This window comes from Pseudorca crassidens, chromosome 15 (assembly GCF_039906515.1).
Source record: "Pseudorca crassidens isolate mPseCra1 chromosome 15, mPseCra1.hap1, whole genome shotgun sequence".
NCBI lineage: Eukaryota > Metazoa > Chordata > Mammalia > Artiodactyla > Delphinidae > Pseudorca > Pseudorca crassidens.
This window is the reverse complement of record NC_090310.1, coordinates 64,482,576-64,502,186: the sequence shown is the minus strand read 5'-3', so window position 1 is coordinate 64,502,186 and position 19,611 is coordinate 64,482,576. Positions and strand designations below refer to the sequence as shown.

Genomic DNA, 19,611 nt, shown 5'->3' with positions numbered 1-19,611 from the left:
GACAAAGGTAGATGCTGGATTGGATTGTTTGTATTTGCTCCATAATTATGTCGGTGACCAAGTCACATGTTCCTTTTTAAAACCCTTATGTGCAAGGATGAATGAGGCAGTCTCTCACCTTAGGCAGCTCCCTGTGTGGTCAGGGAGCTGGACATTGGGGTGTGCAGGGCAGGGCACAGAGAAGACACTGAAGGTGGGGTCTGAGGAATAAGGGGGCTTATTAAAAGGGACTAGAGAGTTGGGGGGAAAGACGGGGTCCAGGTCAGAAAGTAAGAATGGGTAACCCTGTCAGTTTCTGTTCAGTCTACAGAAGAGCCAAACCCATGCACTTGGCCAAACAAGACCTGGCTGCTGTGCTTTTGTGGAAGGACACCCTGATCATCTGGGCTCCCACAGAGGTACACTGAGGTGGAGGTGCAGAGAGGAGTATGTGTGCACCAAGAGTCCACTGACCAGTCAGAGGAGAGACGTATCCGTTCATTCATACAAGCAGGATGGCTAACTGGGCTGCCCCATGGGCCTAATCACTAGACCAACGCACTCCTCTTGACTGCAGTAACTCATAGAGTTATTACACCAAAAAAGGCCTCCTTGCTGTTATCTTCCTTTGCCTCATTTTTATAATATTCTATTGACTTTTTCTTTGTGAGCTGCCTGAAATAACATTTTGAAACAAGGTAAGTATAAAAATAAGTAGGAAAAAAAACAGAACAGGAAATTATGGTCTTACTTTTTAAGAGAAAATCACCTGAATCTAGTAAGTGCTCTCAGTAAGTATTGTCATAAAAAGAATGGTTCTTTTTTTCTTTTTTCAGATGAGGAAGATGAGGCTCACAGAGGTTAAGTGACTTGCCTAAGGTCACACAACAAAAAGTCTAGATAGGAACTCAATTCAACAGAAGGTCTTTACTCCTAACCCAGTTCCCCAAAGTAGAGCAAGCTACTTAAACCTTTGAGTCTCAGTTTGTGTTCTGGTTATCAACTGATATATAGCAAATCACTCCAAAATTTAGTGGCTTAAAGCAACAACAATCATTCGATTATTGTCACTCATGGTGCTGGGCTTTGACTAGGTCAGCTGGGCAGTTCTTACTCGGTTCTCCAGACAGTGGCTGGGCTGGAGTCATCTTGAAGGCTTCCCTCACTCATGTCTGACAGTTGATACTGGCTGTCAGCTGGAACATGTACACATGGCCTCTTCACAGCATGGTGGCTGGGTCCCAACACAGAAGTAGAAACTGCTAGTTCTTAAGAACAGGACTGGGAGACTGGCATAACAGCATCACCATCACTGTATTCTACTGATAAAATAGAGTCCAGATAAAGGGGAGAGGATATAAAGACCACCTGTCAATGGGGCCATGTTCTAGAACATCCACATTTATAAAATCTATAAAATGGTCATAATCACACAACGAAGACCTGTTTTTGTCAGCCCAAGCCCCCTTTCTTCTAGCTGTAGAACTCGTATTTTCCATTTGGGGATTTTTTCCTCCCTCCACCCTTCACAGGCCCTGTGGCCATGCTCTGCCACCACTTAGAAGCTGCCTGAGAACACCACCAACAGAAGAAGCAGAGCTGAGGAATAGAGAAAAAGATTCCTGATGGCAGCTCCTGAACCCCCGGGTCCCACTGGGTCTGAAAATCTACGCCTGGGCTTTTAAATTTGTGAAACAGTTAACTTCCTCCTGCTTAAGCAGGTTTAAGTTCAGTTTCTATAACCTGTAACCAGAAGTTCACACTACATCCACCTAAAAGGGTGGTTGTGGAGATTAAGTGTAAAATGTGCCTTCTATACAGCAGATATTCAGAAAGTGGCCACAGGTAGAGGGATTTTGATATGCCCAAAGCCAGTCAATGGCCCAACTGGTATTCAAACCCAGGACACCTGGCTCAGAATCTTTTGCCCTACTCTACCGTCTGTATTTTTGTGGTCTCATCATATGGCCCACTGCATAGTATATATGTTATGGGACAAGATGTAACCTGGCCAGGGTTGGCTAATACCTGACAGTCACATACCCATATTTCAATTCCTTGCCCATAAAAAACATGACCAAACTATCATGTTACTATTTCCTAATAGTCTAAAAACTGCTCCAAATCTTCAAAAAGCATTCCAGCAGCTGCTACTAAATGTTTTGAATTGGCAAGTGAAATGAGGCCTGAGATAGGTTAAAAACAAATTACGGTCATAATGAGGAAGTGGGCTTAGCCATACGACCTGCTTTGGCCAGTAGACCCTTACAAGCATGACACAAGCAAGGAGCTTGAAGAGCACCTGCGTATCAGGGCTTACCCTGTCTTGCCTGCTAGATGCTAGGAACGTGTGGCCCAGTTGCCCCCACTGCCCAACCACTTGACAAGTGGGTGGTTATCTGGGACCAATCAGCTTCCTGACAATCTGCCAGCTCACTTCAGCCACATGAGAGCCCAGATGAGATAAGCAGAAGAACCACCCAGCTGGCTCACAGCCCAAATTGCCCAGCTACAGAATCAAAAGCTAATAAATGTTCACTAAAGCACTGAATTTCAGAGTGGTTTGTTATACAACTGAAATAAGGGCCATTTACTGTCCCTATCTAGGCCAGTCCCTCACACAGATGAGGAAACTGAGACCTGGCAAGGAAAAAGACCTGCCAGGGTCACAAACCATACTGGCAGCAGTAAAAGGGGGAAAGCATTAGCTCACAATCCAGGAAACCCATTGGCTATGATAGTCCTGCTAGGATCACAATCGACACTTAAGATCTTGAAAGTATCTAGAGGATATCAGTGCTTTGGGCAGAATCTGGTATCACATTTCTTCATGATCTCCTTTTGTTTTTCAGAGTTTGGAAAGAAAAATGAAAACTATTGAGCAATGCAATGGGAAATGTCTTTTCTGGTCCCAGACACAGGGATGACGGGCAGGTATATGCAGGCTTTTGTGGATATGAACCTCTCAACTCAAGGGCCCAACTGTGAGCTTTCTTAGCAGCTGAAGTAGTTCAGGGGCTTTTCTGGGGCGCCAGGTTGGGGAATCCCATTTTTACTCTGTCCAGGATATTTCCTGGTGCCAGGGTGATAAAACAGGGCCTCTGGGTAGGGCAGATGCTCACAACTCTGGAAAGGGTCTTCCCTGCTCTTCTCATGGCCTCTATGCCTGGCATACTAAAGAAGCCCATGGCCCATGCTGTTGTACCTGTCCCCCCAGCTCTGAAAAGTGAGTGCCTCAGTAAAGCATACTGAGTAGTCCTTGTAGAGTCTAGAAATGTTATTACAGTACAATGGGCGCACAGCACTAAGCTCTGGGGACACAGAACACAGTGCCAGCCCTAGGTGTGATATTTACCAGGCACCAAAACCCCTTTGGACTTTGCCCAAGTTCCAGTCAAGGGCAGCAGTTCCCCACCTTGTACAGAGGGGAACATGAAGACCTACCCAGGTGCGCAAGTGGGTCAGCTAAGCTAGGCTCTGATGTCCTGGGTGCAAGGACAGATTGTAGGTTCAGGGATTGTAGTGGTATGTGCCACCAAGGGCTCTTCAAGGGGATGAGACACTCCCTGTGGACCTAGCCCCTTCCTCTAGACACCCTCTTCAACTCTCCAACTCTCCAGATTGAAGTCTTTTGACCAGTTCCAAGGGGCTACTTTTCACTCCAGGTCTGGGTCTCTGACTGAAGGCCTCAGCCTCTAGCCTCTTTCCCCTTGCTGCCCAAGATCCCTGTGAAAAAACAGTGTCCTAAACCAAGACACAGAAGGGGAGGAAGTGGTGAGTTCTAGAACCATTTTAGAGCTGGGAAACAGCAGACTTAGAAACTGAGGCCTGGACCTACCACTGCCTGACCAAGTGGATCAAAACCGCTTGGCACTTCTACCACGAAGTTGCTCTCATGGGCACTGGCACATCTGACCCTCCCGAACAACCCTACTGGCCATTTTAATCCCCATTTTAGCCATGGAAACTAAGGCCCAGACAGATCAGTTTCAGGCACCCTAGACAATGCTCTCTCTGGCAGGGAGGAGTGAAGGAGGGAACAGAAGCGGGTGTAGCAGACCTGCTTTCTGGTTGGACAGGAGGGCCAGGGTACCTTCATGAGAAAACACAAACCATCCCATCTCAGAGCAAATTGGGATCCAATCTCTTTATTGTCAGGGTCCCCTCCCCGTGGGCCCCACCCTCCTCCAAACCTATAGAAAAACCCCAAGCCTGGGAGTGTCCTGGGGAGGGGAAGCAGAGTGTAGGGAAACTCTGTTCTTTGCCCTCTGGCCTGGGCAGTGCCAACAGGGAGGGAGGGTACATGAGAAGGGGATGCTGATAACTCCACCTGCAGAGAATGTGGCACTGGCTGGGACCCGTGAGGGAGGTGGTGCCTGCTGCCAGCTCTCCTCTGGGACCCGCTGGGGGTGGTTATCCAGGGGTGGGTGCCCTGCTTGAGGCCTGGTACAGTGTACGCCCTTCTCCTGCTGGTGGCCATTGCTCCTGTCAGACTGAGAAACAGACACAAAAGAGAGACTAAGGCTGAGAGGAAGAGCCCCTTCGTGCTCTTGATAACACGGGGTGGGAAGAAGAAAGAGTGGAATGGTGTTTGCTGTTTGCAAACAAAGATATGCCTGAACTCTGGCTTGGGCCTCATAACTTTCTGGCCATGAAACCTTGGGTGAATCTTCCCCTTCCCCGAGCCTCAGTTTCCTCACCTGAGTCCCCAGCACCTCTCCTGCAAACTGGCTTAACAAGGTAAAACTTAGCCTCCCAGGTAAAACAAACCACGAAGATTGCCTAAACTTAAATGTATGGTGGAGCATCTCATAGCATGAATGTGTCATGCGTATAGACACCTCTGCTGTTTGAGGCCCTCCTCCACCCAAGCCTGTCTTACTCTGGAAACGGCCCCCAAAGGAATGGGGCAGAGTATGGGCAGAGCTGCTGTGGCCTGGTTTCCCTCTAGGGTCGGGTAGAGCAGGGTGGTAAATACCAACCAGAGAATGAGCTTTGAGGCCCACACCACTGGGTTCAAATCTAGGCTCCACCAATTACCACCTGGGGATCTTGTGAGATACGTGGCATCGCCCTGCCCCTTCAGTGCCTCAGGTTTCTACATCTGTTACACTGGCACAGTCACGACCTTGCAGGGCTGGGGTGCACAGGGCATTTCCTCCTGACAGGATCCTATCCCAGCCCCTAAGTCTGGCATAATCATCACCCTCTGATGATGAGCAGCTCCCTCTCCCCACTGTGCAGAGCCGGGACTGCAGCCACAGGAGGCTCCTGGCCATTTCTCACACACCAAGGACTGCCAGCGTTCTGTGCCTCTGATAAGGGTGTTCCCTCAGACACTTCTCCCTCAATCCTCAACAGGCTCAGCTACACATCACCTCTTCCACCACACACCTCTATGAGTCCCTGGCTCTCCAGTCCCTGTCATCCTGCTCACACTGGGTGGTAATGGTTTGTCCTCCTCCAGTAGACTCAGAGCTCTTTACAAGTGGAGACAGGCAATGTAGCTCGGAGTATTCTGAGGGAACTCCTGTTGGGCGGACCTGGCTAGCCCATCCACGGCTGCCTGCTCTGCAACCCACCAAGCCCCTACAAATGGGCATGGCAGGATGTCTGGGGACGACAGAGCCTTCATTGCTGGGCACAGCACTACCCTGCCAGGTCTACTGCACCCCTCCCCACCAGGACCCCCGTACCTGCTTACTGCAAGGCCCCATCCTCCGCATCTGTGTCCTGGCTGTGCTCCTGATAGGGAGGAGACAACAAAGGACCACATATCACTCACTGCAAGCTCTGTCCTACCCTGGGGCCCAGAGCACATATGGAGACCACACTCAGAAAGGGGGAGGGACAGCCAAAGGGAATAACTATGGGACCAGTCTAACTAAAGGCTGGCTTGGGATCCCAACAGGGTAGTCTGAAGGACCCGCAGGAGAGAAAGGACCAGTCAAGGAAGTTCTAGGTGTGCCAGGGGGCACATTCTGCATAGAAAGACCTTCTTAGGTTGGAGCAGACTGAAAGCCTAGTAGACTGGTGAGCTCCCCATCTTAGGAGCATCGAAGCCTTCATTAGGGCCTCTATGGAGACTACTATGCCTGAAAGAGTAAGATGGGGTATCAGGCTAGGTTTAAATAAGAAGAGACAGGCTGGGCATGAGAAAGACCTCTCAACTGTTATGGCCATAAGCCTATCTGTCCTCACACCAGAACCCAGCCATGTGGAGAAAATTCACAGACCCGCTGAAGGCCAGGCTCCAATCCTGGCTCAACCCTTATTAGCTACAATGCCCCGGGCAAGCTACTTGACTCCTTTGAGTCTCAGTTTCTTCATGGTGTAAAATGTGACAAGAGTAATACTTTGCAGAGTTCAGGGCTGCTGTTAAGGTTAAATGAAGTTAAAAAGTGTGAACTACAGGGCCTGGTGCTCAGTGTTAGGTAACTGAGAACTAGGCACACAACAGACATCTTATAGATTCAGAATCTGGTCTACTTTCCCGCTTAATATGAGCTCCTTGCCTCAGTCTGAAGAATTCCAATAGCAAACAGAGCTCACTCCCTCTTGAGACAGCCTGTTTTCATTCTGAGGCAACAATGGCTTTTAGAAAATCCTCAGGTGGAGTAGATATCCACACTCCCCGTGGCTTCCCCAGGCAAACCCCTCGTGCTCCCTGGAACTCTGCAGACCGTGTGTGTTTGCTTGAGTCCGTGACTCTTCCCTTCTCCGACTCATGTAGAAGACAGAGTCTAGAATGGGCCTTGGGCTAGAGAGAGGTCTGCCCCAGTCCTCAGTGGGATTTCTGACTGGCAGCTGAAATAGCTAAGTGCTCCCTGTTCGTTCCCCCCTCTTCCTCACAGGACTAGAATCCCTGGGAAGGAAGGAGGGAGCTCATAGGGCAGCCAACCAGCTCAGAGGTTCCCCTTCTCCCTGCAGCCCTCCTGCAACCAAGCGTGCAAAGTCCAGTCCCAGTCCCAATTCCCCCTGCCCCCCCACCGCATGCCCTCACCAGCTCTTCCTCGCTGTGTGTTAGTAGCCCCTCCTCATCACCGTCGTCTCGAGCCTTTGCTTCTCCCTGGGGCATGCTTGCCTCAGCAGCTGTGTCCTCTTGGGGGGCCGGTGGCCGGCTGCTGCCACCACTACTGCCACTGCCACTGCCGATGGCGCTGCCACTGCCACTGCCACTCTCGCCCTTCTTTTTGCCATCTTCAGGCGGAAGCGGGGGATGAGGGGAATAAAAATCAACCTGGGGCAGCTGCCCGGGGTAGCACCTTAGCGTAACCTAGGCCTCAGCATAGTGGGTCCAGGTGGGATTGGAGGCCACAGTCCCTCTCTGCCCCATGCACTGTCCTCCCCACACTCTGCCCTGTGCCCCTGGCCACTGATCTGGGCAGGGACCCTTGGAAGCTGACCTGGATTGGACTTCTGCGCCTCGGCAATCTGCTCCAAGCGACCCAGCAAGGCATCGATGTTGGACTTGATCTGGGCCAGCTCTGTCTTGATGGTACGCAGCTCACTGCTCTTTACTGAGAGTGGAGGGAGTACAGGGATGTCACCTAAGGGCTGGGAGCTTGACACTAACACAAGACCCTAGCCCCATTCTGTCAACTAGGAAGACAGGCCAGTGGCAGAAACCATCCTTGTCCACGGTCTTTTTCTGGCCAGGGAAAAGGCCTGAGCTGCCTGTGGCTTCCCCCTGAGACTTTCTGGAGGCCCTTGTGAACGTGGATCTCCCCCACCATCCCCGACCCCTCCAACTCTGAAAGGGACTGGGGATGGATAAGAATGGAGGTGTGTGGTGTGTACCTCTGTGTGCACCTGAGCAAGCATGTGTCTTTGCTTATGTTAGAGAGTGGTATCTGTCTTTCAAGGTGTGTAAATGTGAGTGTTTTACAATCAGATTTCCTGGGTGCCTGACCACGTGTGCACACCAGAATGAATGTGGAGTAGCGAGCCTGTGTGGACCTGTCCTTGTGCTTACTAAAGGAAAGATGACACCATTTCCTCACTGGGCTCCACGTCACAGCACTGGACTCTGTGCCTAACCCAAGACCCTCCTCCACAAATGTCGGTCTTTTCCTCTTAGAAATGCATGAAAATACTCACTTGGTTGTATTAGAGCTGCAGAACTGTGGGAGATTTGTTCCTTTATCTATTTTCCAATGTAAAAAAATGTAATTCTATTATTTTGCTAATGACAAAAATAAAAATTACCTAGGAAGAAGATATAGTCACTCACACTTGATCTTGGCTGAGCCGGTGGTGGTGATGGCTGTGGAGCGGGCAAAGAGCTTGACAGGTATGGTGGTTTTGACACGTCGGACCAAGGGGACTGTGACCCGGGGTCGCTTCACAGGGACTGCCCTGGGCACTGGCACTGGTGACAGGCGGCCCCGATAGTCGAAGAGCCTGTGAGAGCAAACGGGCCAGAGGCTGCAGCATGGCCTGTGGCCACCAGAGAGCACTGTGACCCTAGACCAACACATGTAGGGCTGGTGAAGGGCTGGGTAGCCTGTACTGTATACCTCATCCTGCTCCCAGTTAGGTCCTGAGGGTGAAGAGGAAGGGCTTTCTGGACCTCAGTGACCTTACTACATCCACCTTTCCTACCATTCAAGCTGGGTAAGAGCAGGGGAGGTGACAGGTGGTAATGGTTATAGCCCCATTCAACAGAGGAGCAAACTGACAACAGCCCCAGAAAGAAGACTTCCCTAGATCACCCTGACACCCAGTCCTGCTCTATTACCTGACCTACTTCTGCTCAGTCAACTGTACCCCGAGCTCTGGTCAGAGTTTGCAAATCTCCCTAAAGCAGTACAAATCCCCAGCTGGAAACAGAGAGGTGAGGGAGTGAGAGTCAATCCCTAAGCCTGCCTAAGCCTCAGTTTTCCCATCTGCCTAGTGAGGATGGCTACCCCAAACTCTGTGCCCCCCACATCCCCCAAGGCTGCCGTGAGGGTAGAGCATGAGAGAACTTGGTTAAAAACACACGTTAGAAGGTGTGATAGGTGAAGGGCCAGGGTACCGAGACCCTCAACTCAGGGGCCTATGACCTCAGAGGCATGAGGCTGGAGTCCAAGCCCCTTTCCTCATTCTGGGCCCCAGTCACCCCATCCTTCTCACTCGACTTTGAGGATGGAGGGGCAGGGGGCCCAGTGGAGTATCAAGGTTAGGCAGCTCGGTCAGACCCTCTATACCAGACAGTATGCTGCACCCCCGACGCCATCACCCAGCCCTTTCCAGGAGGGCTTCTCTTCCTGATCGGGCAGAAACTCAGTAAGCCAAGTAGGGGTTTCTCCCACCGCTGCTGCTGCTACCACCTTTCTGCACAGAACAGCAGCCACAGGGGTATACTATGGGATCACTTTCCTGATGACAGCCAGGTTACCTGCCATCACTAGGCAATTCAACGCCCCATGCCTTGGTACTCCTTTGTTTAGGGAGCCCCTGCCCTGGGGTGGTGATGGCTGGAGATGGAGAGTCTCTGGGAATGGACCCAGTCCCAGACCCTGCATTTCTGCCCCTAAGGGGAGGGGGCGGCTCTGGCCTTGGTCAGAATCACTGAACCACAGAATCCCAGAGCTGGAAGAGCCCTGAGGGATCACTTGGTACAAGCCCATTTCAAACTGGGAGGGGATTTGCCCAAAGTTGTGCACTCTATTCAGTGGCAGAGCTGAGATTAGCACCCAGGTCTTCTGATTCCCAGGCTAGGGCACTTTCCACTACATTGCACTGTCTCCTGAAACCACTCACAGGTGAGAAAACTGAGGCTCAGAGAGGTCTGTTCTTCTGGGACAGCCTGGGGCAGGCTGAGAGGGAGGGAGGGAGGGAGGGAGAGAAGCAGGAAGGAGGAGAAGCTTGGGCCAGCCCCCACCATGATTTCCACAAGAATGTGGCTGGTGCCATGGACGCTGGGGTCTGGGTAGGCTTGGGGGTGGGCCACAGCCTACCAGGGACTAATTCAGACCTCCAAAGGACTGCTGGCCTCTTGGCTATAAACATAAGGCTAAGAAGCTCAGACTGAGCTCTGAGGTTCCTTCAGCTGGCTGGGCACCTCAGAGAGGTAAGGAAACTGAACAGCAGAAGCGTGAGGGCTCAAATTCCCTGCACCTGGCCCTGTACCTGTTTTGTATTCCAACTTGCTACATTTATAGGTCCCCTGGCTGTCCAGTCCCATTGAGTCCCACCCCAGGATTAGGAAGGGGAGGGGCGGTCAGAGAGTTGGGAGACAGTGTGGGCTGGGGAGAGCTCTGGCCTGGGCACCTATAGAACTGGACCCTAGTCCCAGCTCTGCCACTAACTTGCAGAGCAGCCTTGGGCAGATGCCTGTCCACAACTCTGGGCTTCAGTTCCCACTTGGAGGACTGAGTGGGCTGCACCAGCAATCTCTCAGGACCCTTCCAGCTTGGCTGTTTCATGCCTGGGCACGCCCCTCCCCCGCTCACCTGGCGTAGAAGTCGTCCCGGTAGTAATCATAGTCAAAGCTGTAGCCACTGGGGAAACAAAGGGGAGAGGGCCGGGGCTTAGAGACGGCCACTCAGCCCACTCTTCGCAGGCCCTCATCTCCAAACACCTCCCCAAATTCTAGGCTTGGCATACCGTCACCACCAGTGTTCACTCCCTCTGTGGAAAGAGGAACCAATCCCACCCAGAGACAGACAAACAAGACAGAGCGCCCCACCTGTATATGGCAGATGCTGCTCTCTTTAGCCCCTTGGGTCTGTTGGGCTTTGGCTCTCCAGCCATGTTGATGTCTGTATGGAGGGAGAAGGCAGAGTCAGATGCTGACAGGATATCAGCACCCATACAAATATCACCCTCATGCACGTGTGCAGCAATTTATGTGTTTACATGAGATACACATGGACTTCGCTCACTAACATGGACAACAGGTGTCTTCACAAATTAGACTCATACCCACACATCACATGCATATAGTTGTTTACACATTCAGATACATTCAGATACATGCATGCATGCTCACAATCACACACACACACGGCCAAGTACATCAAATTATATGCCTTCTCAAGTACACTCACATAAACGCATACATCAGACACACATCCTCACACATACGTTCACATATCCAGGAAATAAGATCACACACTCTCAACTACACTCAGACGTGGCTCCAACATCCTATACTTAACTGCCCATATGCAAATGAGCCAATGCACATTTACACAAACCTTCTACCAAACATCTTTATGCCTACAGCAGAGTTCAGCAAATGTTAGGACCTCAATAAATATTTGGTAAATGAATACATGAATATCTGCTTACACACTGAAGTATATTCTGATACACACATAACTCTACATATATACATGTAAGTAAAGTATGTGTCCACATATTCCCCACATGTTCAGTTACATCCACATACCACATATTCAGGGACACATATCCTTCTCAAACATACACAAATATACCGAAGTACGTGAACATATACAAACACTATACAGGCTCCAGGGCAGGCCTCCAGCACGGTCACATCTCATGTACATAGCACCGCGACCAAGAGCACCTGCTTCACCTTATGCTCCCAGCCCCTCCTCCTGGCTCTCAGAAAGGGTTCTAACCTAAGCCAAATGCAGCCCAATGTAAGAGGCTGTGCTAGTCCACTCTGTTCCCTTTCTCTGGGGAATCTGCATTTTAACTGGAACGCTTACACTGTGAAAGCAGGGACAGAACAGAAGTGTTTTCCTGAAACTTCTAAAATTTTCCCATACAGGCACTGATCTTATAGTGGGTGACGGTTGGAGAAGATAGAAAAGAGGATAAGAGGGAAGCTAAAGAATGCAGGCCAGCACCTGCCCAGGAGAAATCCAGGGGCAGGGCCATGGAGAGATGCTTACCCAGGGTCTGCCCAGCCAGCACCCGCCCATTCTCTCCCAGCACAGCTGCCCGGGCATGGCGCTCATTGGCATACTGGACAAAGGCATAGCCCTTGTGCACAGAACAGCCGGCCACACGGCCATACTTGGAGAAGATGGTCTCCACATCAGACTTCTTCACCACAGCTGTGTTGAGGTTTCCGATGAAAACCCGAGAGTTGATGGATTTGGGGTCATTCTTGTTGGTTACGTTGCTTGTCTGGATCTTCAAGGACATGGTGGTCACCTGAAGAAAGAAAGCCACTGTGAGGCTGGGAACCCGGATTGGGCTCAAGGGCTGCCCATGGCCCACAACCTGACTAAACTGGATTGCTTTGTGCCTTCCTACACACACGCCCCTACAGCATCCAGCTTCCCCATTTTTGTTCATTTCACTGGCTGCTGACCTCATATAGGTGTTTTACATATGTTCTGTCGTTTGGTACTGACATGATAAGCAGAATTAGGACATTTTATAAGGGAGGAAATGCAAAGTCAGAGGTCACAATGCTAGTGAATAACAGGACAGGGATTTGAACCCTGGTCTGCTTGACTCAATTCTTCTCTTTTAATTGAGACACTTGAGGTTTATTGGTTTATAACATTACATAAGTTTCATATTGACTCCAGTTCTTTCAAATCCACTCTTTCTTTAATGTTCATCTCAAATGCTACCCCTTGCAGGATCTAAAGTTGAAGATCTTCCACAGCTTTTCTTCTGTTCCTTCAATGTAGAACCATGGTAAAGAGGTCACATGGTAAATGCAAGTAATGTATGCTCTAAAACTTCATATTAAGAAAATTGCTCAGTCTGATCCAGACATGGACCATGACTGTCTTTATTAGAACCAGCCATTTCGAAAAAAATGAGCTAAACCTCACTGAGCATTCACTGTGAGCTAAGGGTAGCATGCAATATTGAATAATTCCAAGACTCCATGAGTTCGACAGATAAGTGGATAAATTAGATGTGGCCCATATATACAATGGAATATTACTCAGCCATAAAAAGGAACTAAATTGAGTTATTTATAGTGAGGTGGATGGACCTACAGTCTCTCATGCAGAGTGAAGTAAATCAGAAAGAGAAAAACAAATACTGTATGCTAACGCATATATATGGAATCGAGAAAAATGGTACTGATAAACCTAGTGGCAAGGCAGGAATAAAGATGCAGACATAAGAGAATGGACTTGAGGACACAGCAGGGAAGCAGAGGCTGGGACGAAGTGAGAAAGTAGCACTGACATACATACACTACCAAATGTAAAATGGATGGCTAGTGGGGAGCTGCTGCATAGCACAGGGAGATCAGCTTGGTGCTTTGTGATGACCTAGAGGGAGGGGATATGGGGATATATGTATATTTATAGCTGATTTACCGCGTTGTACAGCAGAAAACTAACACAACACTGTAAAGCAATTATACTCCAATAAAGATGTAAAAAAAAAAAAAAAGACTCCATGAGTGTTATCATTATGCTTCATATTTTACCAAAACCAGACTCCAACAAGTTCATTAACTTGCCAGGAACAGGCATTCAAACCCAGGTCGTTGGTCCCTAAAGCCCATTTCTATCAAATTTATCACTCTCTTTCCCAGAGCTAAATCCACTTTAAATACAGTTGACCCTTGAACAACACAGGTTTCAACTGCATGGGTCCACTTTTATGCAAATACTTTTCAACAGTAAATACAATACTGAATGGTTCCCATGGTTGGTTGAATCCACGGATGCTGAAGAACTGTGGATGTGGAAGGGGCTGACTGTAAGTTATACTCGAATTAACCCCTGCATTGTTCAAGGGTCAACTGTACTACAGTAAGTCAGCATATTTATCTGAGAACTGTTTTTAATAAATTAATTTTTTAGAGTTATCCATTTTACACTTACTATTCAAATTCTGTCCCCTTTGCTTAGAGATACTATACTTGCTCTTTGCTCTCTATACTCAGGCAATGTTTTTTACCCCAAAGGGCTGTACAACTCTCTCCTACTCCCCTTCCTGGACAGATTATAATCTGGGCACAGGCTCCAAAGGGAAAGGGAAAAGGAAGCTCAATTTCAGTAGAAAAGGCCTACGTAAGCCTTGGCATTTATACTTCTTGGCCATCTTCTGCTCACCGACATGGGTTGGTGCAACTCCGTTTTGGAACACTCCTATCTTAAATAGAGCTATTGCAGAAGGTGCTGAAGAACCACCAGGCAGTATGCATAAAAACTCTCATCAGCTTAGGCTAACCATAAACACCTGCCTATTTACCTAATATTTTAGGGCATAGGGAGTTTCAAATTTTTAGTGAATTAGAGAAGAGCTGAGTATAAGCTGGGATATCTGTATCTTTTGTCCCACTAGGTTTTAAAGACCCTTTTCTCCTCAATCCTCCAGCTTAGAAGTTAGCACTTTCTGACCAGCAGATGGTACTGTTTGCAAGGAAACCATACGCTGGACCTGAGAACGATTCTGGGGAAGAACCTGCTCCTATTATGGGCTTGCAGTAGCAAGGATACTACTCAAGTGTGTGTCATCGCAGGTAAAGGCTGAGGGCTGAGAGGGCACTGCTACTGATGAAGGAGCTGGTGCCAGTTTTGGAGCTGGCGTGGGAAGACAAACTCTTCTGTTACTCAGTTTGCCTTTGAATCCAATCATAAACATTTATAAAGCAGTGAGGGACACAAAAGAGACTGCCCGTGAAAACACTTAACACACTGCCCATATGCAGAAAGAAATGCTCGATGTATGTGGGTTCCCCATTCCTCACAGTTCTCTGACAATCCCTCTCCTACCTGGATGACAAGCCATTCAAAGGTTAATTCCTTGTGCATCCATGGGTATACAAGAAATTTGTGGGGCTCCTCCATGGGCATCAGATAACTCTCTCCTTTGAGCTATCTCCAGAGCTATCTCCTGGAGACAGCTCAAAGTCATGAAGTTTTGGCCCAGGGAGATGCCACCTGCTTTGGCTGGAGGGAGCCAACCAGGTCAGGTGTGTGGACCAAGACAGAAAGAAGAGAAGGGGGGGTTGACGGTTCGGAGATCTACTGACGACTGCTGGCTCTGCCACTGCCCTGGCAGGGACATGACCATCGCTGGGTTCCCTCAGACTGCTTCCTGTTCAGTAGTGTTAGTGAGCTCTAACACTACTGAACAGGAAGCACTGCTGAGCACCTGTGCTTGGTGCTATAGTGGGATCAGCATTCACTCCTTGGCTGGTGAGCAAAGTCTTTGGGTTTGCCTCTACCCAGTCTTTTCTCTCATCACCTGGGGTTTGGGATGATGTATATAAAAGGCCTTTGCAAACTGTGAAGCTCTTTATAAGATCTAAAAGTTACTCTGACTAGTTGAACATCTCTGTTCTACTAATATTGCCATTTCTGGGCCCATTCTAGATGAGGGTCAAGGTCAGACTGGAGCACATTCTGTACAATGCTAAGGAAAGGCAGTCAGAAGCCATGTCACACGGGGGTCAGTTTTCTGATCTGTAGAGAAGACACTTGGGAAATATATGTATGTGGTTGCCCTGCACTGCCAAGGAGAAATGTCTGCCTGAAGCATGCTCCGGGAACCTAACCGCTGTATTGCCCAACCAAATAGCCCACAATCTGCTTTCAAGGCCTGCACGCTCTTCAGAGGGCAGGCTGTGCTGCTGCTGTGCATAATCTCAAGGGGTAGGTATCTCTGGGGGTTCAGAAAAGCTTAAGTATCCACTCACATGTCCATGAAGCTCCTCAAACTGAGGAATGGAGTTGGGGGTGCAAAATGAAAAGAAAGCATGCTCAGACTAGCTCTCCTAGAACTGCTACGTTCAGTTACAGAATCCCAAATTCAGATACGGTGTTCCAGGTTATGAAAATACCAATTTGTTAGCCTCACTTATAAGTTATAACCTTTGAATATTTAGACACATGGTACGTGGGTCTCCATCTATACTCTTGTTCTTCCCTGCAAATGTTAGAGGCAAGCTTGACAAAGTTGCACAGTAAATGCTCAATAAACATTAGGGACGAGGCAGTGAAGGTAATATCCCAGAAGGTGGTGAGAAGGGCTAGCTGTGGCCCTTAAGTAGGGGTATGGAGGAGTTGGGGGGACTACTAGAGGCTAGGGTTCCAGGCACCTTTTTCTAGCCTGTGACCCAAACACCCTGGTCCGCACACCAACCATCCCCAACTCAATCCTCTCCACACAATTCTATCTTGGCTCTTCTGGGCTTCCCACTAGGTTAGAGTGGGAGCCCTAGAAAATACCGACATCCTATTCAGCAGAAGCTGGTTGACTTGATAAGCTATTTTCCCCCCTGGGCCAAGTTCTGCCTCACAGATTAGCTGTGTAATTGAGAGCAAGGTGTTTGTAGTCCCCGGAGGCCCCATGCTTAGCAATGAGCTAAGGAGAGGTGGGTAGAGGGATTGTTCTTGTGGAGGTGCGCAGGGGCGGGGGGAGCGGTGAGAATTCAAGAACCCAACTTGTTCCCACAGACTTCTGCAATGTCAGATTAGCAGGGACCTTAGTGAGCATGGAGCTTATATGCTCTTACTCTGAGGAACAGAGGGGAATGGACATGGCCAGGATGCCATAGCCAGTGAGTAGCAGGGCCAAGAACCCCACAGGTCCTCTGACTCTACGTCTAGGGTTCTTATATTTCATTTTTCCTTCTGGGCTGCCAGGAGACAAGTCCCCAGGACAGTGAGAAGCTTGGAGAAGGCAGTCTAGATACGCTGTGTTTGAGAAAACTGGGGACTGGCTCCCAAATAAATATCTTCACTTTTACCTGCTAAAACAACTGCTGCATAAAAGCTGGGATCTTAAGCTAATTAAAACCCATAGGAACACAGGCTTTGAAATGCAATTTACAGCTCAAAGGGATGGGCTGGCTCCTTCAGGCTAATAAGAAAAGAAAATTTGGCAAAAAACAAATCATTTTCCCCAGATGAAACATTTCAGATGGAAGCTATGTTTTGGAAGAGCCAAGCCTGAACATGTGGTAAAGTGACAGGGCTTTGTCCAGGCAGAAAAGCCCTAAAAGGTACCTGAACCCCGAACTTTGAGTAAACGAGCCTCCCAGAGGGGCACCACAGTAAGAATAGCCTCTAATTACTGACTGCCAACTATGTGTCAAGAGACTTTACAAACCTCACCTTATTTAATTCTCACAACAGCCCTATGAGGAGGTAATTTAGATAGGGAAAGAAAGCTCAGAGAGACCAAGTAACTGGTTAACAGAGCAAAACCATAACTGGAACCCAGGTCTGTTTGACTCCAAAAACCTATGCATAGAGATGCCTTGGGTACTGATTCCCATTGTAAGAGTGTGTCATCCTGAGCCAGCCACACCCTCTCCTTGGTCCTCCTCACCCCTTTCCCTTTTCTACTACAATGCTTCGTATTTGCACAGGATTTTAGTAAAGAAAACCCCAGTTTATTTTCTTGAGCCTGACACTGTTAATCCCATTTTATAGATGAAAAAGCTGAGGATCATCAGCAAAGATATGGGACTTACTTAAGGTCCCCCAGTTGGTGAAGGGAGTAGCTAGGGGACTTGAATCCAGGCTTCTTGTTTGACACCTACATGCCACTGTCTCAACTATTCTAAGCCTGTGACTCTGCCTTATCAAACCTCATGCCCTCCCAATGCTGCCTATCAGGACCTAGTCTTCAGCCTGACCTCTGAGGCACTCAACCATCAGAACACCCACTTCTCCAACTCTGTAAATCCTCCTCAGCACTGGATCTCTGCTGCTCTTGGTCCCCATCCCCCACAACCAGTGCTATCTAGAGCCTCTCTCTCGGCCCGTTCTGCTGGACATCTCCAGCCTTATTCCCAAGCATGGGGATGAGTGGTCACACCAGCCTGTGGCCAGACCTCTGCCCTTAGATAACCCTGGAGCCATCTGGGTGACTTTAAAGGAAAATAGCTATCAGTGATGGGGAGAAGCCAAGCAATTATACTGATCAGTACCTAGGGCCTCCTTGGTCCAGAGGCTCGGGGTTACCAGGCGGCTAGGGATGACAGAACATCTGTTAATCTCATTAAACTCTCCAGGCCCCAGCTCATTATCACTGCCCAAATGATCATTACTGGCCAGACAGGACTAATTTCCCAAGGAATGCTCTTTAGTTCTTGACCATTCCCACTCCCAAGAGAAATCCTAGTTCCCAACAACCTGAACACTGAGGGCCCCTGGAATGGGTGGAGAGTTTAAGGGCTCTAGGCTGCAGGCTCAGGAGGCTTGGCTCCGCTGCTCTTAGTCATGTGACCTGAAACAAGTCTCGTAATTTCTGAGTCTTATCAACCTATTCTGAAAATAGAAAGAATCTTTTTCCTGACTACCTTTCAAATCTGATATAAAAATCAAGTAGGCTAATTGATGTGAAAGTTCTCTGTACATCTGTAACATACTATAAATGAATAGGGGATTATACCTATTTCTATTACCCAACTCCTATCTCCTTCACTCGTTCAACAAACATTTTTGAGTATTCTCCTCTGTGCTGGCACTGTGGAGGTGCTGGGGAACAGTGTTTACGGGCCTTGTCCTCTACTTGTTTTTAAGAAAGCCTTCTCTCCAGGAACCTGTTTCTTGACTGTTTCCTAATAACAAAAGAATAAACATGAAATAGCAGAAACGGCTCTGCAGTCAGACAGGACTGAGTTCTAATCCCAGTCCTACCACTTATGAGACATAGCCCTGGACATGTCTCTTATCCTCACTGGGCCTCAGGTTCCTCAACTGCAAAATAGGAACTATACCAACCTCCCAGGATTAGTGACAATATTTGTAAAGTGCCCAGTATAATGGCTGAGACCAGTAGATATTTACATAAGAAACTCAAATGCCCAATGCCCTATGCAAAGAGATGAATCTAGCCTGGCAGTCTAGATCCTCCACATTCCAGCTCTAATCCTCTTTACCCAGGTTGTCTCCCAGTGCTCCAACGCTTCACCTGAGAATAAGGGAGTCAGGGGTAGGGGGCCTATGCATGCTCTCTCCCTTGTCCTACTATCTGGTACCAAACCTAAAAACTTCGTAGAGTGCCCCCTCCCCATGCCTGTCAAATCACTACTGTTTGGGACTGAGAGAGGAAAGAACACTGGCTGGGAGGAGTTCCAGGCTTTGCTGAGCCACTGACTCACCTCTCTACCACACCATGAGGTCTCTAGTCCTATACTCTAACACTAGTATCAGCATCTGTTAGGCCATGAGGGGAGACCCCAAAGCAGAAACAGAAGGTAGAGCTGGGGCCTCAGCCATCTCTTCCCACAGTGTGGTTTGAGTATATACTCTACCCTCCCTGTATCTTGCACTCTAACCCTACCCTTGATTATGGCCTTAGGCTGAGGTTTAGCATCTATGACAAGCAGCCCATATAGCTATGGAGGGAAAGGCAACAAAGGGTAGGTAGGTACAAACTTGGGCTTACAATCCCCAACAATGAGTTAGAGTTGGGGAAATACAAATGATTGTTGGCTTCTTTATTTTTGCCAGAGGTCATCCCCTCCATGCTCCAATAGGAAGACTGGTCCTGGCTTCGCTGCTGATGTACCACATGACCATGAGTTTGGGAGCATGTGACCACGAAGGGCCCTTCCAGGGTTAACATTACCAATACTTGCTGAGCACTTACTACATGCCAGGAACTGTACTATGTCTTCTGCTATGAGGTAGGTGGTGGTATATATAGTGTCCATTTCACAAATGAGGAAACTAAGCTTAGTTGGAGCTTAGTCCTACACAAGCTAGGAAATGGCAGAGCTGGGACCAG

At 48.7% G+C, this 19,611-nt stretch overlaps 1 protein-coding gene across 12 annotated transcripts in view; it reads right to left on the bottom strand.

Moving 5' to 3' along the window:
* Positions 1–4,111: 4,111 nt before the first annotated feature.
* The window catches only part of RALY (RALY heterogeneous nuclear ribonucleoprotein), a 79,541-nt gene continuing 64,041 nt past the window's right edge, over positions 4,112–19,611 (bottom strand). For 11 of the 12 annotated variants that reach the window (XM_067707859.1, XM_067707860.1, XM_067707862.1 and 8 more), the window contains 8 exons: positions 11,832–12,096; positions 10,655–10,727; positions 10,419–10,466; positions 8,213–8,382; positions 7,386–7,499; positions 6,983–7,179; positions 5,676–5,724; positions 4,112–4,472 (listed from right to left, as the gene is read on the bottom strand). In XM_067707859.1, coding sequence (XP_067563960.1) covers positions 5,680–5,724; positions 6,983–7,179; positions 7,386–7,499; positions 8,213–8,382; positions 10,419–10,466; positions 10,655–10,727; positions 11,832–12,087 — 903 coding nt within the window. In that variant the 5' untranslated portion in view covers positions 12,088–12,096 and the 3' untranslated portion in view covers positions 4,112–4,472; positions 5,676–5,679. The remainder of the gene's footprint in view (positions 4,473–5,675; positions 5,725–6,982; positions 7,180–7,385; positions 7,500–8,212; positions 8,383–10,418; positions 10,467–10,654; positions 10,728–11,831; positions 12,097–19,611) is intronic. The other variant, XM_067707863.1, reaches the window with a different exon arrangement.